At 38.8% G+C, this 27955-nt stretch overlaps 1 protein-coding gene across 3 annotated transcripts in view; it reads right to left on the bottom strand.

Annotated features, from left to right (window-relative positions):
• VIRMA (vir like m6A methyltransferase associated) overlaps window positions 1–27338 on the bottom strand; it is a 63984-nt gene extending 36646 nt beyond the window's left edge. Inside the window, exons 1-8 of one of the 3 annotated variants that reach the window (XM_045896226.3) lie at window positions 27099–27338; window positions 17892–18007; window positions 13121–13207; window positions 11974–12022; window positions 9638–9806; window positions 6722–6844; window positions 5897–6169; window positions 2171–3311 (exon numbers count right to left, since the gene is read on the bottom strand). In XM_045896226.3, coding sequence (XP_045752182.1) covers window positions 2171–3311; window positions 5897–6169; window positions 6722–6844; window positions 9638–9806; window positions 11974–12022; window positions 13121–13207; window positions 17892–18007; window positions 27099–27161 — 2021 coding nt within the window. In that variant the 5' untranslated portion in view covers window positions 27162–27338. The remainder of the gene's footprint in view (window positions 1–2170; window positions 3312–5896; window positions 6170–6721; window positions 6845–9637; window positions 9807–11973; window positions 12023–13120; window positions 13208–17891; window positions 18008–27098) is intronic. The other 2 variants (XM_045896225.3, XM_045896224.3) reach the window with 2 other exon arrangements.
• Window positions 27339–27955: the final 617 nt, after the last annotated feature.

Raw genomic sequence — 27955 nt, 5'->3', positions numbered from 1 at the left:
ACTGGCAAATCCTGAGAGTGATCTTGGAGACTTACACAGAGGACATTAGAGCCTTATCATCACTTCAAACTAATCCTTCCAAAATGCAAAATTACTTGTGCTTTCAAAATTCACTGCCCCTCCTAATTTACCAGTTTCTGTCAATAAAACCCCAGTTCCAATAGTTACCCTAGCTAGAAACCTGAAAACATCTTTAGCTCCTTCTCACTTTCTCTTAGCTATTAGGTCCAGTTGTCAAGTCCCAGTAACTGCTCTTTCACAAACTCTCAATATTAGTACAATTCCCTGTAAGTGCCACTATATTAAGTACTTAACACAGTACAAACTAGACTGGCTCATCTACTTAATAACTCCAATTTCTTTTCCATTGCAACAACCTTACAACATATAATCTTAGAATACTACTTTGATCCTATCAAATCTACTACTCCAAAATAGTAAAGATCTTCCCACATTCTAAAAACAAAATCCAGGGATGCCTGGGTGGCTCAGTCAGTTAAGCGTCTGCCTTCGGCTCAGGTCATGATCTCTGGGTCCTGGGATCGAGTCCTGCATCAGGCTCTTTGCCTAGCAGGGAGCCTGCTTCTCCCTCTGCCTGCCATTCCCCCTGCTTGTACTCTTTCTCTCTGTCTCTGGAAATAAATAAATAAAATCTTTTACAAAAATAAAAATTAAAAAAATAATAATAATAAAGGGCGCCTGGGTGGCTCAGTCGTTAAGCGTCTGCCTTTGGCTTGGGTCATGATACCAAGGTCCTGGGATCGAGCCCTGCATTGGGCTCCCTGCTCAGCAGGAAGCCTGCTTCTCCCTCTCCCACTCCCCCTGCTTGTGTTCCCTATCTCACTGTGTCTCTCTGTCAAATAAATAATAAAATATTTTAAAAAATAAAAATTAAAATAAAAAAATAAAAACAAAATCCAAATTCCTCAGCACAGCATTCAAGGCCCTTTACTTCCTCAAGTCTGATACTTAAATGTACCTTCTCCAGTTACGGAGGAGAAAATAATACTTAATAAGCCTTTAATTACCAGTTTCCCTTCCGTGACTGAGAGCATTACTCCCTTCCTTAGCGTTACTACTCTCCATTATCTCAGTGTATGACCTCGCCTCTTACCTTATTAAAAATTAAGTGATCAGTGCAAAGTGCCTTGTCTCCTTTACTGTCTCCATACTACAAATGCATCCATATTTGTACACACATAAGATTTCTTTTCTTCTGTTCAAAGCCAAACCCCTACACTTGTACTCTTGACTTCATCTCCTACCAGACCCTGCTCTAGCATTATCATCTTTTGTTCCTGAAAGAACTCAAACTTAGGCAAGACCTAACAGCTCAGCTAAAAACAGGAATGGAGAGGTACAGATTTTAGGATGGACAAGCACCCCATTTTCTGTTAATGCAGTAATGCTCCAAATGAAGGTAAACATTAATCACAGAAATAAGGAATAACATAATAAAAATGCCATTTTCCCATTAGCTAGCAAATCATTTACAGGCAAAATGCAAAAAAAGTAGCAAAAATTAAAACAAAATTTAAAAATCTACTGTGAGAGCTAATCCTAATAATGGCAAAACTCTACCAACAAATAGATTTAGAAAGGGGCACCTGGCTGGCTCAGTCAGTAGAGCATACGACTCTTGATCTCAGGTTTGCAAGTTGAAGCTCCACATTGAGCATGGAGTCTACTTAAAACAACAACAACAAATAGCATAAATAAGTAGTAACTGAACCTTAAAGATATTAACCAGGTCTGTAAAATTAAATTAATAAAATATAAGTTTAACTTGCAATGTAAGAGAGATAAAGTACAAATAGGTTCACATAGAAAAGCTCTCTCCTTCCTGGGCCATCCTCTTGTATCACACCACCTTCCCCAGAAGCAACTCTATAGCTCCTCATTTATTCTTGCTCATAGACATGCTTATCTAAGCACTGTTGTTGACTAACACTATCTTTAACTTACATCACTATTACTACTTTAAGTGCTAATAAAATATAGCTCTCCCACAGTAGTATACTTTTCAGTTTCACTATTATCTACTTTGAAATACAGAATATCCTTACACAGATATGCACTGCTTACAGACAAATTTAAAAAAACAAAATCAACCACATAAAATTGCCTGCAGTAATCTGAAATATATTTTCCCAAACCAAAAATGTCTTACCTAAAGAGAACAGGGTATGGATCATCCCTTTCTGGAGGTCCAGTAATACGTGCCATTGTTGGGAAAGACTTAACAGGCGGCTGGATCATTGTATGAGGTGCAGTTTCCATTAAATGGAAAACTTCTTCTAGGAGGTTAATAAGCTTTTCTATTTCCCCTTCACTTATATTTGAGGATTCCAAAAGATCCATATCCATTGAAGCCTCTACCTCATTTTCATATTCTGGGTTTGTTCTCTCAAGTCCAGTATCTGTGTCATGATCAGGTTCACTGTGGTTAGGAACAGATGAAGTCTTCTCTGCTAAATGGTCACCAAGTCTTTTAATCTCTGACAAGATTTCATAGAAATGACACTTCTGAAGAATAGCCGAACCAGCCGTGACAACTCTCACAGTCTGATCTAAAAGTATGAGCTCCAGAAGTTTTTGATAGCCACTTTTTTCATTCTGCCTACCTCTTAAAAAAGCTTCCATTCCTTCTGTCATACTAATGACACTGTCCAAAGCTTTAAAAGCATTTAACTTAAGGGAAGATGAGACATGATCAGCAAACAGGAGCTCAAATAACCCACTGATTACCCCTGCTTGTAGCAATCCCATGACACCTTGAGCCCCACATTCTGCTAGTGAGGACACTAATTTGGTCCCAGCTTTGAGTTGTCGGACATTTAAGGCAATGGGCTGGCGAAGAGCTACTTGTAAATTTAAAGCTTGCATGGTCCACTCTACCAACTGGCCAAGAGAGTCTTGTTTTGTGTTTTTCAACTGCAAATAACTTAATCCTTTTATTATTAAACTTGGAATTTCTTCTAAAGCTGTTACCCATTTTGCACCTCTATCTTCCCGATACAAATCTAACAGTTCAGTTAACTTCACTGAAGCTTCTACTGCCCCTGAATTTTCTTTATCTGGACCTTGATCCTTCATTCTACTGATTTCAATTTCAAAAGTAGTCTTGTAGGGACAGCTGAAGTATAAGAGTGGTACAAGCTCCCTGTCATATGGATCATATGTCATAGGAGGAACTGAAGCTAAGTCTTCAGGAGTGTATTCAACATCAAAGTTCGGATACTTAAAGGTTTCACGTTCCAAGTCGGCAATTCCATCTTCATCACTGGAAATTTGTTCATAACCATCATCCCCTGAAAATCAGTTTGAATAATATTTAAATATTATAGCACTGTTGTTTAATGCAAAAAATTTAGCTAATCAAAAAAATATTTTATTTAGTAGTATGGCAAAAAAATAAGAATTAATGATTTTTAAACAAAATTAACTTCTGCCCCAACATCTTATCAACAACTACATTTTATAATTTTATAAATTTTTTCTAATTTTTATTTTATTATTTCTAATTTTTATTTTTCTAATTTTATGATTTTATAATTTCTAACAGAATGAATTTCATTTTATAAATTTTATAACTTCTCATAGAATTTCTATATATTTTATAGATGTATAATTTTATAATTTCTAATAAAATAATTAATGAGAAACTTCATAAGCAAAGTCCTCTATCTGTTCAAATTTACAACTAACTCTGCTACAGATATCTTTTCCTCACAGAAATAAAATTAGAAATGTCGTAAAGTAACAAAAATACCTCTCAGGGGCACCTGGGTGACTCAGTCCGTTAAGCAACTGCTTTCGGCTCAGGTCATGATCCCAGGGTCCTGGGATTGAGCCTGCTTCTCCCTCTTCCCCGCTTGTGCTTTCTCTCGCTATCTGTCTCTCTCAAATAAATAAATAAAATCTTTTTTTTTTAAGATTTTTTATTTATTCATTTGAGACAGAGATACAGAGAGAGAGCATGAGCACGGGAAGAAGCAGAGGGAGAGGGAGAAGCAGGCTCCCCGCTGAGCCAAGAGCCCAATGTGGGGCTCAATCCTAGGACACCGGGATTTTCAACCTGAGCCGAAGGCAGATGCCCAACCATCTGAGCCACCCAGGTGCCCCCATAAATAAAATCTTTAAAAAAAAAAAAACCTCTCTCAAAAGGGAAGAAGTTAACCTTGCCCTCATGAGAGAGCATTTTTAAGTATTTTTAAGATGGAAAAAAAAATGATAGGAAAGATTATTAAATTTAACTAATAATGCCATAATCAGAAAACTAAAACAAATATTTTCATTGAAAACATTTTAAGTTCTTTCTTTCTTTCTTTTTTTTTTAAAGATTTTATTTATTTGACAGAGAGAGACACAGCAAGAGAGGGAACACAAGCAGGGGCAGAGGGAGAGGGAGAAGCAGGCTTCCCGCGAAGCAGGAGCCAGATGTGGGGCTCGATCCCAGGACTCTGGGATCATGACCTGAGCTAAAGGCAGACGCTTAACGACTGAGCCACCCAGGCGCCCCTTAAGTTCTTTTTTAACATTATTTTCGTATTCGTGAATTTTTATTTCTCTTCATTTACCTATCACACAGTTTCCTAGGTGTTTCATTTTTATGGAAAAGTTGTTCACTTAAAATGCTCAGCTGGGCCAAAACAAAGCTTATCATTATACATGTGCAACTTTCTCCTCTAATTAAAAAAAAATAAGATTATAGAGAGAAAATCTGGTTTTACTTTTTAACACTGCTATTGCCTGGCTGTGGGAAAATTGGCATGAGTAATAACAGTCTATGTAAGAAAAGGAAATGTTTCTAGAGTATTCCTCCAGCATCAGCCATCTTTTGACATTCTTTGGTAAAAACACGTTAGTCTTAGCCATATACTCATCATATCTGAAACGATAAGGGCTTACAGAGGCATGACTCTGGGATAAGCCAGATTATCTTCTATTAAAAACCAAATTAACCAGCCTCTTTCTCTCACCTTTTCTACAAAAATGATTAAGAAAACAGCCTGCCTGAAATCTAACTACTATTTGTCAGTCAAATACAATAAAATATAAAAAGGATTATTTGCTAATCAGGGAGTAGGGGAAGCTAAAAAAGTATCTCTCAATAACCTATTTCTATTCTGTAAAAGGGCCCCTGTGATACCAAAATCTACTTTCATGTAGAATCATCTTCACCTTCACTAGTTTAGGAAAAAACAAGGCAGTTTATCTGTCATTTTACATAAATGCTTTAACATTACATGCTGTTTCTTGGACAAATTAAGAGTCAATTACTTTTTACTTTCAAAGGAAAAATAAAGCCTAATCAAAGGACTGCATCATGCTGTCATATAACCCTGTATAGTTGAGATTCTTTTCCCCTGAATTTCTAAAAACATAGCATTTTGCTAAAATATCTAGGTGGCAGACATCTTTAGGAATTCCATCCAGCTTACAACACCACTCCTTACTCTGAAAACAGCCTGTCAAATCTCTAATCATCAGGTATTTGCTACATGATCTTGCTTCCCTGGCCAAAACTGATGGTACCAAGGGGCAACTGATATTTTAGCAAGCCAAACAATCTTTCTCCCAAGAAAATGCAAATAAGACTGAGAGAAACAGCCAGGTAGTTTAGGCTGGTTGGTTAAAAAGAGGAGATTAAACCTGTGGGGTGAACAGAAAAACAATAGTTAGCTAGCTGACAGAGAGAAAATAAAGTAAAAACATAAAGCAAACAAAAAATGGAATCCCAGTTCTAGTCAAGTCTTGAGGCCCAGCTACATTCTATCCCTTGAGTTTCTTGAAAGCCATTTATCTTTGCTCTAAATTCTCTTGCATCGCTCAAAGCTACATCAAGTTAGTTCCTAGTACTTAAAACCAGAAAGTCCTAATAAATATAACACACCTTCACCTTCTTCATCCTCTTCACCTTCTTCCTCTTCATCTTCTTCTTCTTCCTCAGGGATACTGTCTACTGTATGGCGATCATCCTCATCTTCATCTTCTTCTTCCTCTACATCCACATCATCTTCATCATCTTCTCCTTCTTCTTGCTGTTCTTCTTCTACTTCTCCTTCATCAGAATACTGCCCTTCCTGGGGAACAGAATTCCGATCAGGAGAAATGGGTTCAAAGTAATCTTCTCTATGAGAAGCATCCTCTTCCTTATCACCAGACACTGAAAAATTGAGATTTAAGAGACAGAGTATTTTAATGGTTTAAATAACATAAGGTAGCAGGACTGGAATACTGTAGCTACTTAATGCCATTTTGGATGATTTAGCTCATAAATACCCTTTTAAAAAAAGTGGTAGAATTGTCTGCTTTTAAAAATATTAGGAGTATGTACTGCATAATTTTATACAGTGAGAATTAATAAAGTACACTATTTTATCTTCTAACACCAGAAACTAATCCTTTTCTTTTCAGCTATTAAGTACACAGGTTATTATCTCTTCCAATACATACTGCTTATTTTTAACTAGTACTCTTCTGTATATAACACTACAACACCTTATTTTCAAAGCAATGTTGGTACAGTTTCAAATGAATGAACTGATTTTTTTTTTTTAAACAAGTTCACCTGCCAACAGAAAAACAAAAGGAAATACTGCACAGGAAAAGGGTAGCGGGCATTCATTAAGATCGATTACCTACATCTACTTTTCTTCCTTTAATCAAAAAGCACTATAACATTAACCAAGGTGAGGGGGACCGATTTTATTCATACCTGGCAAAGGTATGGGATCATCTTCATCATCATCAGGTGGAGGTGGTCCTGGAGGAGTTCTTGGTCCCCTTGGCTGTGGTCTTGGAGGGCTTCCATTAAATTGATCTTCTTTCTCCCCATCAGCTAGTTTTAGTAGAGACAGAAAAAGAACTTTCAAATTATTAAAATAAAGTGAAATGAATGCATGACAAAAATGCTGTTAATCATTTGAGTTTTTCATCTTCAGAATTTATTGATAAACTCTTCCTTCCCAACATCAAACAAATTTTACTAATTAATTTATATTACAAAAGTTAGAATTTCTGACTTCCCACATACTAAAATATACTCTTGGGCATTATCCCAGAGAAATGAAGACTTACTTTCCTTAGGAAGATGTACACAAAAAGCTGTTCATAACAGCCTTATTTGCAAAAGTCAAAAACTGGAAACTACTTAAGTGTCCTTCAGTGGTTGAACAGCTAAATAAACTATGATATATCCATACTAATGTAATATTATCCAGCAATTAAAAAGAATGAACTATTGATACACACAACAAAGTGGATGAACTTCAAAGAATTTATGCTGATTGGAAAAGGCCAATCTCAAAAAGATACCTACTGCATGATTCCATTTATGTAATATTCATGAAGTAATATAATTATAGAGTTGGAGAACAGATTAGTGGCTGCCAAAGGTTAGGGATGGATGGCATGCGTGTAGCTATTAAAGAATAATACCAGAATAATAACTTGATGGTACAATCAAGTATCTTGACTGTAGTGGTGGTTATGAAAAGCTATACATAACATAAAGCTGCATACAGCTACACACACACACACACACACACACAAAGTGCATGTACAATTGATGAAATCTGAACAAGCTTTATAGAAAATTTTGTTTTGATATTGTTCTACAGTTGTAAAAGCGGTTATCAGTGGCGGAACCTGGGGAAAGAGTGCACAGGACTTCCTCATGCAGTTCTTCACAACCTCTTATGGATCTATAATTATTTCAGAATAAAAAACAAAAACAGGGGCACCTGGGCGGCTCAGTCTTTAAGCGTCTGCCTACAGCTCAGGTCATGATCCCAGGGTACTGGAGTCAAACCCCTGCATCAGGCTCCTGGAGTCAAACCCCTGCATCAGGCTCCCTGCTCAGTGGGAAGCCTGCTTCTCCCTCTCCCACTCCCCCTGCTTGTGTTCCCTCTCTCACGTTCTCTCTCTCTGTCAAATAAATAAAATATAATCTTTAAAAAAAAAACTAAAAACATACATACATTCATATACAGAAAATGTATGAGCACAAGTGTCAATTTTAAAACAAGTCAGTAAATTAAACAAAAATTCTGAGTAGCCATTATGTATGTTAGGCACTGTGATTAAGACTAGATGTGATATGATAAGGCTAGAAACACAAATGCAAGTAAAACATACTCTCAGTCCACAAGGAGTTCAAAGTCAGGAAAAAAAAGAAAGACAAATGAGCACAGAAAACTGAAGGATTAAAAGAAAAAGAAAAGTGATGGGGCATCTGGGTGGCTCAGTCGATTGGTTTCCACTCAGGTCATGATCTTATGGGTCGTGAGAACATGCCACATGCTCAGCAGGGAGTTTGCTCGGGATTCTCTCTCCCTCTCCCTTTGCCCCTGTCCCCACCCCATCCCCCACCCCGTGCTTTCACTCTCTCTCTCTCTAAAATAAGTGGTAAGTCTTTAAAAAAGAAAAGTGAAAGATTAACTTTACTGAACAGGTAAGATTTAAGAAAAGAGATGAAAGGGGTGCCTGGGTGGCGAAGTCAGTTGAGCATCCGACTCAGTTTGGGCTCAGGTCCTAATCTCAGGGTCATGGGATCGAGCCCTACATGGGGCTCCATGCTTGGGGCAGAGTCTGCTTAAGAGTCTTTCTCCCTCTGAGACAAACCATAAGAGACTCTTATCATAGGGAACAAACTGAGGGTTGCTGGAGGGGAGAGAGGTAAGGGAATGGGGTAACTGGGTGACAGACACTAAGGAGGGCATGTGATGCAATGAACACTGGGTATTATATAAGACTGATGAATCACTGACCTCTACCTCAGAAACCAATAATACGTTATATGTTAATTAGCTGAATTTAAATTTAAAAAAGATTCTTTCTCCCTCTCTCTCTGCCCCCTCCCCTCTGTAAAATAAATAAATAAATCTTTAAAAAAGAAGAGACGAAAATACAGTGTGTGACTATCAGAGACAAAGAGTTCACATCACACTATTATATCATGCTTAAGAGGAGGTCATTGTATTGGCTCATTAAATGTTCACTGTAAAGCAAAAGACTTTTCCCTAGTGACCTCAATTATAATTTCAAAATGTATTCCTGAATCTCCTTATTTCAACAGCTTACGGTGAATAATACTGGAATAAGGGGAAGAGATCCTGGGAAACAGGACTCCAGCTGCCTGCCTTATAGAAGGAAAGCCACTGAAATTTAATAGAGTTCTTATTTTTCTTGTCTCCAGTTAATGAGCAAAAGGTTCTCAAAAATGGGGAAAAATCTGCATTTAGACATCTAACCAAATCTGAAATGCACTCCTGAAAAAAAAAAATTAATATGAGTATTCTAAGAATATATACCAAACTTACTGCCTATTCCTCAATTCCTTTGGAGATACTTTTGATATTAAACCATGAGTAATCACTGGATTACATTTACATATTTTAAATTAAAAAACCTCAGGTCAATTCAAACAGCATTCTAGGAAAATAGAGGAAGAAAATAAAATATAACCACTTCAACATAAAAAGAAACTCCTAGAGGAAAGAATTGGGAGACTGACAATGATATCTTCTCAAGTTTTAAGAAAGGTTCAAAGGGTGAAAGAGCTATTTGAATTACCTTTTCCTACTATAATAAACATAAGTGTCACTGACAAAGACAAATTTAAAATTCTCACCATGTTTTGGATTCCTTTTCAAACTTGGCTGTGGCTGGGGAGGAGGTGGAGGTGGTGGTGGTGGAGGTGGAGAGTCTCTGTCATGACTTATCACTCTATCCACTGATCCATATATTGCCAGTGTCAGACAATTGTACCAGCCTCTCAACACCAAACCATCAGTATTCACCTAATTTGTTGGGGGAAAATATCCTTCAAGTTAATCTTTTAATATGCCAAAAGTAAACTGATATCAAATTACTTTGTGGTTAAACTGAAGTCTTTAAAAGTATGCTGAAACTGCAAAGGTCAATACTGGTGGAAATTTACCCAGAGGCATAGCTTTTATATGGCCCTCCAGAATTGCCATACCTAAACCTGTCTCAAGACTACATCTCCCCTGTCTGATACCTTATGTCAACTCTGTTCAAAAAGCATAACCAGATTCCCAATCAAGAGAATAGAAATGAGAACAAAATTAAGTGGGAGTTACTGCCAATTAATAAATTAAGCCCCAATAGTTAAATAGGTCATGGAAGTGCACAAAAGCACAAACTGTGCCCAGCCTGAAGAATTATAAAGTCCACAAAATTGTATAGCATTCTTTTTACATGCTCAACTCATACATGCAGATATATATATATGTATTTTTTTTTAAAGATTTTATTTATTTATTTGAGAGAGAATGAGATAGAGAAAGAGAGCATGAGAGGGGGGAGGGTCAGAGGGAGAAGCAGACTTCCCGCTGAGCAGGGAGCCCAATGTGAGACTTGATTCCGGGACTCCAGGATCATGACCTGAGCTGAAGGCAGTCGCTTAACCAACTCAGCCACCCAGGTGCCCGCAGATATATTTTATATACCCGCACTGTACTTAAAAACTAAGGGTAAGGGGCGCCTGGGTGGCTCAGTCGGTTAAGCAGCTGCCTTTGGCTCAGGTCATGATCCCAGGGTCCTGGGATCGAGCCCCACATCGCGCTCCCTGCTCAGCAGGAAGCCTGCTTCTCCCTCTCCCACTCCCCCTGCTTGTGTTCCCTCTCTCGCTGTGTCTCTCTCTGTCAAATAAATAAATAAATAAATAAATAAAAATTAAAAAAAATAAAAAACTAAGGGTAAGGGGCGCCTGGGTGGCTCAGTCAGTTAAGCGTCTGCCTTCAGCTCAGGTCATGATCCCAGGGTCCTGGGATCGAGCCCCGCATCGGGCTTCCTGCTCGGTGGGGAGCCTGCTTCTTCCTCTCCCACTCGCCCTGCTTGTGTTCCCTCTCTCGCTGTATCTCTCTCTGTCAAATAAATAAAATCTTTAAAAAAAAAAAAAAAAGAAAAAAACTAAGGGTAACCAGAAGTATTAAAGTGTTTTTGCAAAGAAACTTTCTCCTAAAAAGATCAAAGACTTTATCAATGCCATCAATCCTCAATATTTTCTTTTGTTTTTCAATACTTATCTACATTAATTGCTGTATTTTCAGAATAACTATGAGAGGTAGCCAGAGTGAGTATCCTCCACAGGTAAGAAAATCAGAGTGTCAGTAGAAGAACCTGAACTAGAAACCAAAGCTCCTGACTTCTGAGTTCTTTCCACTCTGCCATGTTGAGTAAAGATGAAGTAATAAGTAGTAATAGAGCCCCTTCTAAAGGCATGATAAGGAAGAAAGAAATTATTATTTTCCTTGCTAATTCTAGCAAACTCCAGTAAAGGGAAACTAGGGGCCAGAAGAAAGGCTCAAAGACTATGTCCAGGGATCAACAGATTTTAAACAGAAGCCCCACTGGAAGACAAATAAAGAGATAAGGAAGATAATTTTTAGTCTAAACAGAATGTAGAGGATTAAATACCCACCTCCCCACCAAAAAAACAAATAGACTAAATAGTCCCATATTAGATCACAGTGATTTTTACATTTCTGATTGTCCATGATTTAGCTCTTCCAAATGCTTCCAGAATGGCATTTTGTATATCAAGAAATAAGGCATACTTTTGATATGAAAAGGAAGAGATATAAAATATGTATTTGTTAAGAAACCTAAGCCACAGTGGTATTTAATAACAATTTACCTTCCTGTCATCTTCTGAACTTGCTCATCTAAAGAAAAGAAGGGAAAGCACAAATGCTGGCCTCTTCCTGACTCACATTAGAATTAGAGGAAGAAAGAGCTTTATGGGTAGACAATGACATTACATTGTCTTTGCTCCACTTTAAAATAGCTTCTAGACACAAGAGGAATCAGACAAGAAATGATGTTATCCTGCAGCACTAGAACCAAATAGGCTGATATTCTGCATCACTGGTTTATTTAGATCAAAACTTTAAAGTGAAAACAAACAGTAGGAACAAGATGAAAACTGACTTCTGCAATTACCTTTGAGTTGGGTCTAAAGATGATAGAAGTGTTCTCATCATATTCCAGGCTGCCAAAAGAGTAGGAATAAATATATAGGCTCAAACACTGAACATCACAGTTCACGAAGAAGACTTTCTAAATGTTTATGTTTTAAAAAAACCAAATGCTAGATTGTTTTAATAAACCACAAAGTTTAGTTTTAATTTACTCCTCCCAAAAAGTTATCAAGTGTAAAACAAACTCCCCAGAGATTCTGATTTAACTGGTCTGGGATGGGCATAGGTATCAGTATTTTTTTTTAAAGCATCCCAGCTTTAAAAAAAAAAAAAAAAATGCATCCCAGGTAATCGCAATATACAGCCGAAGTAGAGAACCATTGCATTATAGCCTTCCAAAAATGTATAATGGGACGAAACAGAGAAAAGTACCTATTTTTATCAAGTAGGTACTAACATAAGAAAAACATTCTATAATATTAAAAATTAGCTGCTTCCGATTATTTAGGTTCCCTTCGTTTTTTTTTTTTTAAGTTAAATTATCAATATAAGTTAATAATAACTGAAAGAAGGATCAATTAAATAACAATTAAATCTAAAAAACTGTTAATTCCTGGACAGGGGTAGAAATTTTTCCATTTTTAAGCCACCTTTAAATTTTTTATTTTATAAATGAGTTCTAAGTAAACTCATTTAATGGTCAATTATTTTGCAGATATCAAAACAACTAGTTTTAATAATACCAAGCATGTATTAGATAATCCAACATGGGGGTTTCTATTAACAAAATTCTCACTTTACAAAATATGACCATGGAACTTTAAATTATGTAGCAGTGTGATGTAAAAGTTACACAAATTATTAGCTCTCAATGTGTTTACACAGTTCTTTTAAAGAAATTAAAAAGCAATCTTTTTCAAATTAGGTTATTATCAAATCATCTGATATGTATAAGAAATGTATACACCAATAAAAAGCAAACAAAAGATGGCTAATGTTTCATACATTTAAAATTTTATTTTATAAAGAAACTCAGCACCTTCTTAGGAGCTTGATATTTCTTTAATAATGCCAACTGGTCAAATAAATCCTTTCCTTCTATCTAAAGAATAAAAAGGTTTGCCTACTAATTCCTGAGTTTCTGGTGAAATTACCTAGTAGGTACATACCTTCCCAACCTATCGAAAACTGGGGCACTTGGTTTGCTTACATTGTTAAAGAATAAGTCTAATTGAAATGTGTGCGGAGAGGTCTCCCTGTGAATGAAACAAAGTTGAAACGTCAGCCTTTGCAATAATCAGTTCCTAAATTAAAACAAAAGACAAAATAAGTACAAATTTAAAAGCAATTCTAGAATTATATCTTAAGATTTAAATAAAAATATATAGTTAATTGTAATATTTTCCATAATTTTATTCATATCCAATTTTCAAGTAGGCAACTTCACTTTGAGTATTACTGAAAGTGAAATTTTAATAATCAAGTATCTTTAGCCTGCTACTTGGACCATACTAACACACGTAAATATTTTTAAATTTTAATGTATTATAAAAGCAAATGCTAATTAATTGTGACATGTAATTTTATAATTCTTTATAGCATGATTCCCTTCCATTAGCATAAAGAATGAGGAGTGGGCGCCTGGGTGGCTCAGTTGGTTAAGCGACTGCCTTCGGCTCAGGTCATGATGCTGGAGTCCCGGGATCGAGTCCCACATCAGGCTCCCTGCTCAGCAGGGAGTCTGCTTCTGACCCTCCTCCCTCTCATGCTCTCTGTCTCTCATTCTCTCTCTCTCGCAAATAAATTAAAAAAAAAAAAAAAAAAAGAATGAGGAGTTAACTAACTTCAAGTTATATAATTACAATTTGATTTCAACCTAACCAACATTAATACAAGATTATAGCATCAGAGCCCTAAATTGTGACTTAAAGCCTAAATCCCTATTTGTATAGCAACAATCTGCATTAATATTTTGATTATTTTTTAGATTTATATAGTTAAGAGTAAAGCCTATTTAATTTGTGTTAGAATGAAATCTTACTTGATATATATTTCACCCTTGGCTGAAATTCCTTAGACTCAACTGAAAACCTTGATTTTAAATACCACATATTTTATTATTTACAAAAAATCCAAATGGAGAAAGTGTAATGCCCCGAGTATATCAAACAGGTTCCCTCATGCACAGATTGAAGTAAAAGCAGGTGCAATTGTTCTGAAAGGCAATATGGCAATAAAATTCAGGAGAATGAGAAAATGTTCACACCATCTGATCCAGAAATACTTTTTTCTAAGAAGTGTTTCTATGGAAACGCTGTTATACAAAGATTTTTTTCAAGAAGATGCTCACCATACTCTCACTTGTAATTTGAAAAATAATAAACACCTTATGATCCCCACATAGGAAACTAGCCAAATAACTTACAGTATAGTAGTACCCCGTTATCCACAGGGGATACGTTCCAAGACCCCAATGGATGCCTGAAACCATGGATTGTACTGAACCCTATATATACTACATTTTTTCTTATATATATATACCTACAATTTATAATTAGGCACAGTAAGAGATTAACAACTAAGAATAAAATATAACAATTATAATATACCATAATAAAAGTTATATGAATGTGGTCTCTCTCAAAATATTGTGAACTCACTCTTCTTCTTGTGATATGAGATGATAAAATGTCTATGTGATGAGATGAAGTGAGGTGAGTGACACAGGCATTGTGACTTAGCGTTGGGCTACTATTGACCTTCTGACGATCTGTCAGAAGGAGGATCATCTGCTTCTGGACTGCGGTTGACCACAGGTAACTGAAACCCGGAAAGTGAAACGGTGGATAAGGGGGGACTACTGTACAGTCATTCATTTAAATTATGCAACCACTAGAAATCATATTTTCAAATAAGTAGTAGTCCTGATATAATGTTAAGTAAAATAAATACACAAAATTAGCATATAGTTGGGTCAGAGTAGCATACCTTTACCTTACCCAAATTCAACTATTTATGTGCTCAACATCTCTAGTCTTTCCCTCCCATCCTTCTTCAAACCAGACCCTGGCCTTCAATACCTCAAGGAAAGGGAAAAGGGCTTAAATGCAAATTCTTGACTTTTGAGGCCCCAAAAACTCAGGTGCTAGTCACTGAAAAGTGATTTAAAAAATCAATGGTGAGATGCCTGGGTGGCTCATTCGGTTAATCACCTGCCTTCAGCTCAGGTCATGATTCCAGGGTCTTGAAATCGAGTCCCGCATCAGGCTCCTTGCTCAACAAGGAGCCTGCTTCTCTCTCTGCCTGCCTTTCTCCCTGCTTGTGCTCTCTCTCTCTCTAACAAATAAAGAAAATCTTTTTTAAAAATAAAAATAAAATAGGGCGCCTGGGTGGCTCAGTTGGTTAAGCGACTGCCTTCGGCTCAGGTCATGATCCTGGAGTCCCTGGATCGAGTCCCGCATCAGGCTCCCTGCTCGGCAGGGAGCCTGCTTCTGCCTCTGACCCTCCCCACTCTCATGTGCTCTCTCTCTCATTCTCTCTCTCTCAAATAAATAAAATCTTAAAAAAATAAAAAATAAATAAAAATAAAAATAAAATAAAGACTCAATGATAATTTGACTGCACTATACTTTCATCTTAAAACTTGTTGACCCAAACCTAACCTCACGCAAGATACCACATTTACAAAAAATAACAAAATATACAAACACACATAAACATTAAATAACACAAGCATCAAATGTAAGGATTTTCTCAGGATGGAGGAATTAAAGGGATTTTAATTTTACCTATACATTTCTGAGTTTTATAATGAGAAAAAACACTACTGTAAAGTATGCTGCACAAACATTACTTGATCTCTAACATTACTTCCCAACATCTTACATTTGCATGGCAGTATTAATACTTCATTTTACTGTTCTACAACATATTAATCACATATAAAGTTGTTCCTGATAATTTCATATTTGGAATTATTAAAACATGAACTGCCATTCACCCCCAGCTAAGAAACAGGTAAGAGAGATAAGAGGATAGAATATGTAACAATACTCCTACCAGTTGCAGCCAATGACAGAAATCCATTTTGCCTGCTGTGCCAGCCAGTGTCCAAGATAGCCCCCCAAAGACCCCTCATTTCTGACACCTTTGTGTAGTTCCCTCCCACACTGTACCAGCAGAATACGTAATCAACAGAATATGGTAAAAATGACAGTATGCCATTTCTGATATTAAGTTATAAGCATGCTCTCTCACTCTTGGATCACTGGCTCTGTAAGAATCCATGTTTTGACATGAGCAGCCCCATAGAGAGGGTCTCCTGGCAAGGAACTGAAGTCTCCTGACAAGAGCCATGTGAGTGAGCTTCTAAGCAAATTCTCCAGCCCCAGTCAAATCTGAGACTACAGCCCTGGACTGTATCTTGATTATAACATCATGGGAGAACTTGAGCCAACTAAGCCACTTCTGGTTTCCTGACCCTCAGAAATAGTGTGAAATAATAAATGTTTACTGTTTTAGGCTGCTAATTTTGCTGTAATCTGTTATGTAGCAATAGATAACAGACCTTCCTTGACCAAAAGCAGTACAATTACAGAAGACTGTTAGATACTCTATCATTCTTTGATCTTTCCCATTCTACACACATCTCCTTTAAAGGAAAAAATAGGAAGAAATTATAGTAAAACATGTTTTAATTTCCTTAAACATGGAAAAAAGATATGAAGTAAATTATGATTTCTCATTATAGTCATTAAACATTCTTATTGTTTGTGTTTGTTTTACTTTTGAATGACTTGAAAACCTTTGAAGATTTTATATCTATTTCTACAAATAACCAACTACATTTCATAATTATGAAGAAATGAGCCCTTAACTTTGAATCTGTACCGTAACATTGACTACTAAGTAGCTGGTTTAACTCTTACAAGTAACAGAAACTAAGCCATCACAGCATGCACATAATGAAATGTGGTATTGAGACTGTAAGCTAAAAACTCACATAAATAAATGTATTACATATATTCATGCTTCCACAACCAAAATTTGGCTTATACTTCTAATTCATGTAATTAAAATAAGATGATAATGATTATTCATGTTACAACAAAGATCAAATTCCTGTTTTAGGTCAGCTGTTAAAGTTATCAACACCACATCAGAGACCATGTCTTACATTTTGCTTATTCCCACAGAGCCTAAGAAAGAGAAAGCATCAAACAACTATTTGCTAATTACAACTAAAGGATAATGTGAAACTAAAATTTATAAAAAAAGACACATGTATCAGGCTAAGAAGATCACTAAGTCAGAAAACTGGTATTATAAAATAATATAAAAGATATATTTCTAAATATTCAGACTAATTCTTATTTATTTTCAAGGAAAAAAACAGGTTAAAAATAATTCATCTTAAAAAAAAGAGCCTTCGGGTGCCTGGGTGGCTCAGTTGGTTAAGCGACTGCCTTCGGCTCAGGTCATGATCCCGGAGTCCCTGGATCGAGTCCCGCATCGGGCTCCCTGCTCAGCAGGGAGTCTGCTTCTCCCTCTGACCCTCCCCCCTCTCATGCTCTCTCTCTCTCAAATAAATAAATAAAATCTTAAAAAAAAAAAAAAAAAGCCTTCATCTACTAGATTGTGCCACCCCAGAATATTTTAGAAAATATAAACCTATTTCACCAATTAAAAAATAAATGAAGAAAAAAATTTCATCTAGTACTTAGATCAAAAAATTGCTCTTTTCAGATTTATGATACATGGATTATATAGAAAGCCTATATTCAATTACAATGCAACATAACATAACCATAACTGAATAAAGTTTTAGGATTTTTGTTTTTTTGTTTTTACTTCCAAAAGATTACCTTAAATTTTTATATTTAAGAGTATGTCTAGGACAATCTTTGGTCACAAACACTTTTAAGAAGAAAGTTGACTTACCCGTATGCTCTATTATCTGGCAGGCTGCTATGGGCTCTTACTCCTGGGGGTATGACTCGGACTTCATTGATATAAACCACACATGGAAAACGAACTACATCTATATGAGAACTTTGCTTTAAAAAAAAAAGGGAAGGAGAAGGACATACTGTAAGCAAAATACTTTGTCTATTCAAAATTTATTCATCTTCAATTTCTTTCTTTCAGAATGTCACAAATTTTCTTAAACTCGGTATCATTAAAACAGTGTTATTATATTATTTATAATACTGTAGAAATCATTGTTTTGAAAATAGCTGGTGATAAAATGTACTAATTAAATCTCTCCATGTGTGTATTAACATTTTCTGCAGCATATTTGCCTCTCTGCTGATGTTCTGCTTAGGCCAATACAGACCCACAATCCCTTACTGTGAAAGATGCCTTTCACAATACTAACCTACTGTGTTTTCAGAAAGGTAATATAAAACAAATACTGCGTATTGCTTAACACCTGCTGCTTCTGGGGCAGTACCCTGTAATCAAAACATTATTTCTGCAACTACATGTATAAACATTCACACTAAATAAAGATTATAACTACCATGTCAGTTCAAATCAGATTACATAGCCAAATGAATTTTTCTGCCATTTTTGACTTTCTGAATTATAGAGAAGAGACTAAGGATCTATGACTTTTGTGACAGCAGCTGAACTTGTATCCTAATTATTACAAATATACTGTAGATATTCCACAAATACTATAATAGACTTACACAAAAGAAATTAGCATTTTGTCTCAAACTTTGGTGCTATGTTTCCTTCCTGTAAGGAACTTCTTTTTTTTAAGGATTTTATTTATTTATTTATTTATTTATTTGAGAGAGAGCGCGCGCATGCATAAGTGAGGGGAGGAGCAGAGGGAGAGGGAGAATCTCAAACAGACTCCATGCTGAGCACAGAGCGACGTGGGGCTTGATCTCATGACTCTGTGATCATGACCTGAGCTGAAACCAAGAGCTGGACACTTAACCGACTGAGCCACCCAGGTGCCCCTGTAAGGAACTTCTCTACTTATAAACTGTACTATACAGAAGCTCCCTTGCTTACATGTTATAAATTCTTTTTTTTTTTTTTTTATATATTTTTTTTAATTTTATTTATTTATTTGACAGAGAGAGACACAGCGAGAGAGGGAACACAAGCAGGGGGAGCGGGAGAGGGAGAAGCAGACTTCCCGCCAAGCAGGGAGCCCGATGTGGGGCTCGATCCCAGGACCCTGGGATCATGACCTGAGCCGAAGGCAGATGCTTAACGACTGAGCCACCCAGGCGCCCACATGTTATAAATTCTCATTAGTACATACAAAGGAGGGATACCTGGGTGGCAGTTGGTTAAGCGGTTGCCTTCGGCTCTGGTCATGATCCCAGGGTCCCGAGATCAAGTCCCACATCAGGCTCCTTGCTCAGCAGAGAGCCTGCTTTTCTCCCTGCTTGAGCACTCTCTCGCTCTCGCTCTCTCTCTCTCTGACAAATAAATAAGATCTTTAAAAAATATATGTACAAAGGAAACTTAGAACAATTGTATCCTCCTCTACCCTGCCCTATACTGATTAATTAATAGTATCAGTAGTTAGTGTGTAATTGCTGTGGACCTAAAAAAAAAAAAAAAAAGAACTTAAGGTTTTATGAACAGCCTTTCAAAATCTATTTTGTTTGTAAGTAGAAGAGTTTCTGCATAAGTTGCTACCCCTTTTATTCAATGTTTATTTCTAAACATTTATTAAATGTCTATTATGTTCCAAGGAATGCCAGGTCCCAAGGACACCAAGACAAAGACATGATTTCAGCCATTAAGGAAGAGACCATCTGCTGTGGTAGACATATTGCTATGATACAGACTCACACAGGATACTGTACAAAGTCAAAGGGGTACTTACCTAACTCAGGTTGTGGGCAAAAAATTGTGGGGAGGAAAAGAGGAGTATCAGGAAAGATTTCCCAAAAGAAGTAGCACCTGAGCTAAGTAAGTCTTAAAGGAAAACAAGAATTCATGGAAAAGGAGGAGAGGAAACAACTTCCCAAGCAAAGGGAGAAGCATGCACATAAGGAATGCAAACAAGACCTTGGAAGGTTCAAGAAACTGTAAGCATAGTTCACCATGGCTAGAGGGCAAAATGGGGGAGAGAGGGAAGTAGGACAGAGTAGCTAAACACAATCAATAAAATTACAAGAAAAAATTTTAAGATTTTATTTATTTGACAGAGAGAGAGCACAAGCGGTGGGGGAGGGGGGGTTGCAGCAGGGAGAGGGAGATGCAGACTCCCTGCTGAACAGGGAACCCGACACAGGGCTCGATCCCAGGACCCTGAGATCACGACCTGAGCCGAAGGCAGACACTTAACCAACTGAGCCACCCAGGCGCCCCAAGAAATAAAATTTTTATCCACTGCCATGGGTCAACTCCAAATCTAAATCACCATTTAGGACCTCTCTCCCAAGCCCCAGACCACTATAACCAACTGCCAACCAGACACCTCCACTTCAGTGTCCTTCTGGCACCACAAACTCAACAAGCCAAAACTGAAATCTTCTGTATCAGTGATAATAACACCATCCACACGATGGCCAAGAGAGAAACCATTATCACCCTTTGCTTCTTCCTCATTCTCTCACCTGTATCATTCATTTAAACATCAAGTCCTATTGATTAACTCTCTAAATAGCTCTCAAATCTGTGTATTTCTCGGGGCGCTTGGGTGGCTCATTCGGTTGAGCATCTGCCTTCGGCTCAGGTCATGATCCCAAGGGTCTTGGGATCAAGTCCTGCATCAGGCTCCCCACTCAGCAGAGAGCCTGCTTCTCCCTCTCCTTCTGCCCCTACCCCCCTCACTCGCGTTCTCAAACACACTGCTCTCTCTCTCAAATAAATAATCTTTAAAAACCTGTGTATTTCAGGGTGGCTGGGTGGCTCAGTGGGTTAAGCGTCTGCCTTCGGCTCAGGTCATGGGATCAAGCCCCACATCGTGCTCCCTGCTCAGGCATGGAGTCTGCTCCTCCCTCTCCATATGCCCCTCCCCGCCTCCCGCTCGTGCTCTCTCTCTCAAATAAATAAAATCTTTAAAAAAAAAGCTGTGTATTTCTCTCCATTATTGCTGTCACTTCTCTAGTTCTAGACACCATGCACACTAATCTGGATTACAACAATAAGATCCTTACTGGTTTTGTGCTTCTTTCTTGCCCCCCCGTCCAACCCATTCTCCTATTGCACTGTGGTCCTTCTAGAAGGTAAATGTATCACTCCCCTGTTCCTTAATGTCCCCAGGCCAAATTCCTTGTCTAATAAACAAATACGGTCTCTTATCACTCCAAATTTATAGCCCCAACATACCATGCTCTTTCTCAGCTTCATGCTAATATATCTGCTCCCACACTCCTCTGTCCCACCTCCTTTTAAAGGTCAACTTTCTCTTGAAAGCTGTGCCAGAGCAAGTCTAAATAGGTGCCTCTCCCGGTGAATCAAAAGCCTCATATCAAACTAAATTGTAATCGCTTCTTTTCTCTCTCCCATTGGAGTGGTATTTCAAGAAGACAAGAACCAAGTCTCAGTTTACTGTTACATTCATAGTGCCTAGCATATTCATTTAATGAATGACTTTTAATAAGTGCTTAATAAAAGCTGACTGAATTGTTTTCAGAAAGTTAAAAATATTACAGTGAAGTAGGGGCTTAAGATATCTCGAGGAGTACAGGGGCACCTGTGTGGTTCAGTTGGTTAAGTGCCTGACTTCGGCTCAGGTCATGATCTCACGGTTCTGGGATTGAGCCTCACATCGAACCCCACATCGGGCTCCCAGATCAGCAGAGAGTCTGCTTCTCCCTCTTCTTCTCCCTCTGCCCCTCCCCCAGCTCATGTGCGTGCTCGCTCTCTCTCAAATAAATAAAATCTTAAAAAAAAAAAAAAAGATATCAGGACACCTCAGTGGCTCAGTCGGTTAAACGTCTGCCTTCGGCTCAGGTCATGATCCCAGGGTACTGGGATCAAGTCCCACATCAGGGCTCCTTGCTCAGCGGGGAGCCTGCTTCTCCCTCTGCCTGCCGCTTCCCCTGCTTGTGCTCTCTCTCTCTCTCCCTCTCTGACAAATAAATAAAATCTTTAAAAAATTAAATTAAATTTAAAAAAGATACCCAGAGGAGTACATAAACCTAAGAACACAGGTTGGGAATGGGAAATCAAGAGAGATTTATGACTATGGAGGAAATAGGAATGTGAAGAATAAATTGGTCAAATTCCAGGACTCTGACCCACATTTACCTTCAGAAAGAGTTCCTGTGTGTCAAAGCATAGCTGTCTCCCCCACGTCACTCTTCTATCCCTGAAAATATTTTCTCTTCTCTTTTTATACTCTCCTTAAAGGTAAGCTAAGGCTATCTCATCTATTTCTACCACTTCCATTATCACTTTTATTCAGATGTTTTCCAAAGTGGTTTCTTTGGACTGGGGAGCCTGGGTGGCTCAGTGTGTTTAGTGCCTGACTCTTGGTATCGGCTCAGGTCCTGATCTCAGGGTCATGGGACCTAGCCCCAGGTCAGGCTCTGCACTGAGTGTGGAGCCTACTTGGGATTCTCTCTCCCTCTCCAGATAGATAGATAGATAGATAGATAGATAGATAGATAGATAGATAGATAGATAGATAGATAAATAAATAAATATTCTCTTTACCCCTTTCCCTCTGCCCTCCACGCCCACCCCCCCAAAAAAATAAATAAAATAAAATGAAATAGGATTTTCTAGCATCAATCACTCTTGTAAGACTGTATTTTAACCCAGCAATTCCACTCCAGAAAGTAATAAATAATTAAAGATGCATTGGGGTGCCTGGGTGGCTCAGTGAGTTAAATATCCGACTCCTGACCTCAGCTCAGGTCTTGATTTCAGGGTCATGAGTTCAAGCCCCACACTGGGCTCCACACTGGGCATAGAAACTACTTAAAAAAATAAAAATAGGGGCACCTGGGTGGCTCAGTCGTTAAGCGTCTGCCTTCAGCTCAGGTCATGATCCCAGGGTCCTGGGATCGAGCCCCGCATCGGGCTCCCTGCTCAGCGGGAAGCCTGCTTCTCCCTCTCCCACTCCCCCGCTTGTGTTCCCTCTCTCGCTGTGTCTCTGTCAAATAAATAAATAAAATCTTAAAAATAAATAAATAAGGCGCCTGGGTGGCTCAGATGGTTAAGCCTCTGCCTTCGGCTCAGGTCGTGATCCCAGGGTCCTGGGATCGAGTCCCACATCCAGCTCCCTGCTCAGCAGAGAGCCTGCTTCTCCCTCTCCCTCTGCACCTCCCCCTGCTAATGCTCTCTTTCTCTGTATCTCTCTGTCCCAAATGAATAAAGAAAAAATAAATAAATAAACAAATAGATATATAAATAATAGCACTACCACTTAAAGAAATATTATGCAGCCCAAAAAATGGTATTATATAGAATATTTAGGGAAAGACTCAGGATAGCTAGAGGACAGGAATAAGAAAAAGACATACTTTTTATTGTATACCCTTCTGTACCTTTTGAATTTGTACCTCATACATGTGTTACCTTGTTATAATAAAAGATAATGTTTTAAAACAAAGTATACTGGGCGCCTGGGTGGCTCAGTTGGTTAAGCGACTGCCTTCAGCTCAGATCATGATCCCAGGGTCCTGGGATCGAGTCCCACATCGGGCTCCCTGCTCTGCGGGGAGCCTGCTTCTCCCTCTCCCACTCCCCCTGCTTGTGTTCTCTCTCTCGCTGTGTCTCTCTCTGTCAAATAAATAAATAAAATCTTTAAAAATAAAAAAATAAAAATAAATAAATAAAACAAAGTATACTTTTAAAATGTTACATAAGCGTAACTTTTGGTCTATAAAGATGCACGACACATTGTTAGGTGAGAAAAGAAACCACAAAACAGTAATACAGTATAGGTATGCTAATGTGGGTGATGGTGTATACATTTCGGCATATATGTATCTACTAGAGGATGTGGAAAAAAAATTTAAAAAGCTGTTAATCAGAGCTAGGACTAAGAAAGGCAAGACTATGAAAGCCTTTGCTTTTCTGTACTTTCTCATTTTTCTATAATGAAATTAAAATTTACTAAAATAAGTTATTTATTTTTTAAAAAGTGACATAAAAACCACAAACACAATTTGTAATTCATTTAGAACTACTAAAACCCCTTTCAGTGTTCCTCTTGGGAAATGTAAATAAATATCTTCTTCGCCAGATTACAAACTCCTTTGAAAGCAAGGGCAATGGATTTGGGAGTTGTTTGTTTTCTTCTTTGTATTGCCCCTCCTAAACTGTAGCTCACCTTTGAAAGTATTTTTTGTAAGTAATTGTTAAAACAGATTCCCAACTTCCTACTGAGCAAATCTCTCTGGTGTACCACTAAACACATCAAAAACTAAAATTACCTTGTTCCCAACACTCCCAATTCCAGACTTTTCTATCAATGGTCCCACCAGTTCTCTAGTCTCTATAACTAGAACTCTATCATTTTTAACTACTCTTTCTCCCTCACACATCAGTTGCCATGCTGTCCATTCTATGTCCAAAATTTATCTCGTGCCTATCCCCTCCTACTTAGTCCCACTGAGACACAATATGGCACTGCTTTAGAGCCAGGAAATACGCATTGGAATGCCTTAATCCAGCTATGCCACTTTAGGAAAGTCACCTAACCTCTCACACTCAAGTCTCCTTACCTATAAATTGGGGATAAGAATCTTTCAAAATTACTGAAAGGTAATTAGAGATAATATATTTAAATTACCAAAACACTGCATCTTGCACAAAGTAAGCATTCAATAAACGCTGGCAATGATTACTGCTTACCTGTAACCTGGAACTTTCACTACATCTCACTTTTTCTTCTTGATTTGCTACCTCTAATTTTTCTGAACCATTTTAGGTATTACTGATCAATTAATCGATTTAATGTATTTTACTAGTCAATTAATTTGCCTGCTCAAAAAACTACCTACTTCCTACAAAATAAAGTCCATACTCTTTAAAAAAAAAAAAATTATTTCTTTATTTGACAGAGAGAGACACAGCGAGAGAGGGAACACAAGCAGGGGGAGTGGGAGAGGGAGAAGCAGACTTCCGTGGAGCAGGGAGCCCGATGATGCGGGGCTCGATCCCAGGACCCTGGGATCAGGACCTGAGCCGAAAGCAGACGCTTAACGACTGAGCCACCCAGGCGCCCCAAGTCCATACTCCTTTGCTGAGCATTCAAGGAATTCCATGATCTGGCTTCGAACTGCCCTTCAGCAGCCGCTTCATACTAGGATTTGTGGCATTCTCTACAGAGGACTGACTACTCCAGGAGCCCCTGCTTTCTTATCTACAGCTGTGGAACATTTCTTCTTCTACCAAAGACCAAGTTCACATGTCAACTGCCTGGAAGTCTTACCTGATATTCTCAAATGAGGAGTCATTTCTCCCTCCCCTGAAATCACATAGCCTTTATTGGTAGCACCTAAGGAAGCTAAATAAATATTGACTGGGGTCCAAATAATGTCAGACACAAATCGGCACTTTGGAATAAAGATGATAAACCCTGGGGCGCCTGGCTGGCTCAGCCGGTAGAGCATGCAACTCTTGATCTCAGCCCCACATTGGGTGTAGAGCTTACTTTTTAAAAAAAGAGAGAAAGAGAGAGAGAGAGAGGGAGAGAAAGATGATAAACCCCAAGGGATTCCCATTGCTTCTTTACGTACTTATTGCATTCTAACTTGAATTATAATTTTGTGGATCTAACCTCCAATACTTGGTTATAAACTCCTTGGGAACAAACAACTCAATGTTCCATATCCCCCACAGGCCTTAGCCTTCCTTCAAGGCTCAGTTCAAATGTGATCTCTACTAAGCCTCCCACAATCACTGCCCAAACTGGTCCTATCCTCTCCTGGTCCTCAATGTTTGTCTAAGAATGAATGAAAAAACACTAGATTCTTAAATATGTAAGTGAATGAATGCTGATTTTCCTAAACTAGAATGCCACTAACTTATCATATGCTTCTTTCATTTTTAACTGTTCTCTCTTACTGTACACATGACAGGTCTGTTCGGATCCATGAGTTTTTTAAAGCCTAGCTGGAAGTACAGTCAGAGAAGTACCGCCGTTGAACAAGCACAGCTAACTGAACCACAAGAAATGAGACCACAAATTCATTCATTGCCTGTTAAGACATGCTGAAGTTTCCAAAGTTTTGATTTTTACACACCTATAAACCATTCGTTGAAACAATTAGAAGACCAAAGTTGTCAACTTTTTATTTTGCCAAAGCATTAAGATACAACCACTACTCACTATCATCCCTAACTCCGAGGAAAGAAAAGTTCTCTAAATTAAGTTTACACTGAAAGAGACATGTGAGTTCTGGGTTGTTTTATTCTATGGACTTCGTTAATGTTCACTGTTGCCAGCTTTCGGGAACCTTTAGTCAGCCAGCTATATTCAATTTAATTATCACAGGGCCAGTCATACGTTCAAGGGCGCTCAAGTTATGACAGAGCGACTCCTCCACAAGACCCCCACCCTCGCCCCTCAAAGACGACAGTGCAACTACGCTGTACAGTTTGATTACAATTCTCTCAATTCTTTCTTCGCACGTCCTCTCCGCGCAAAGGACGTTCCGTGTATTTCATGCCCTACCGTGTGAAATCTTTCCAAGAGATAAGGATTAAAGTTTCAGGGCAAACTGGCGAACGCCGCACTCCTAAACCGAATGAGTGTCACATCTGGGCAGCACAACTCCTGTAAGGAAGGAGACCTAGCAGGAGGGATTCAGGAAACACGAAGCCTGCGTGACCTGCTCAGTCACCTATACGGTCAAACTCAAGCTGTCCAAGACCCCTCCCAAACACCACTTGAGGTAAACCCGAGAACCACGATCCTTCTCAACGCCCAAAGCTGACAGGAACAACAGCACAACAAAGGGGCAAGGCAAGCTGAGCAGCCAACTCGACCAAAGACAAGGGGAACTAACGGAAAGCAGGGAAATGAAGGGGCTACCGCCGCCCTCCCTCAGACGTGGTTGCCCACACCCAAGCTGGGGGGGAGGGGGCTGTGTATGTGAGGAGTTAAAGCGGCCATCGGCAGGGGGGAAAGTCGAGGCACGCCTAATGACCTTTTGTAAGGGTCCTCAAGTCGAGAAGCAGGGTCGGAATCAAGTCGTGAAACCTTACCTCAGCGCTAGGGTGTTTAAAAGTATCTAAAAATAGCAGCTCCATCGCCGAGTCTACCGCCATGTTTGCCGCGGGCGGGGGACAGGGGGAGGACTTCCGGGGCAGCGCTCCAACCTCGGCGACAGCGGCTCGGGAGAGGGAGAGACCGCAGCACTTCCGGTGACCAGAGCTCTGGCGCCGCAAGCCTGGGCCTATCCGGAAGAGTGGTGCTGCTGGAAGTCTCCGACCCCGCCTTCTCCAGCGCGGCGGAGGGCGCCCCGGGAGCGGAGAGCGGGGCGGAGGGGAGAAAAGGAGGGGGCTACGGCGTCGCCAGTGGTCCAAACCCTGTCCTTCTACCGCGTTGCAGAGCCACGACTGCCTTGGGATGGGGAGGTGCCGAGCAGGCTCTGGGGAGGGTGGAGGAGGGGTAGGAACGCCGCCAACTGTGGACGCCCGGCCCAGTGAAACATACTTTCCAAGCAAGCAGCCTTTCCAGAGCTGATACTTACGCGAGGCTGAAGAGTAACACTTTAAGAAAGAAAAAAAAACACTTGTCTCAAAACGGAGAGATTTTTTTTGTTTCCTCATCTGCAAATGTGAATGATAATGCCTAACCCACTGGCTTATTGTGAGAACTAATTGAAATAAAATCGAAGAATTCGTATAACGTGAAATGCCATGAACATAGAAATACAGAGTGAAAAGTCTCACTGCCTCGGTGTTGAGCATTGGAGCAACAGGAGCTATTTTGTAGTCTAACCTGGCACAAGTGCTTGGGAGAGCGATTAGGAATTAGTAAAATAACTTTAGTAATTTTACTGTGCCTACCCCGAGTCGAGGATAATTCTCGCATATGTGCCCCAGGAAATACCTACGCA

Source organism: Mirounga angustirostris, unplaced genomic scaffold (assembly GCF_029215605.1).
Source record: "Mirounga angustirostris isolate CCGP_5_RB_7025 unplaced genomic scaffold, mMirAng1.0.hap1 SCAF_4, whole genome shotgun sequence".
NCBI classification, from domain to species: domain Eukaryota; kingdom Metazoa; phylum Chordata; class Mammalia; order Carnivora; family Phocidae; genus Mirounga; species Mirounga angustirostris.
The sequence above is the reverse complement of the archived record's forward strand: the minus strand, read 5'-3'. Positions and strand labels throughout refer to the sequence as shown.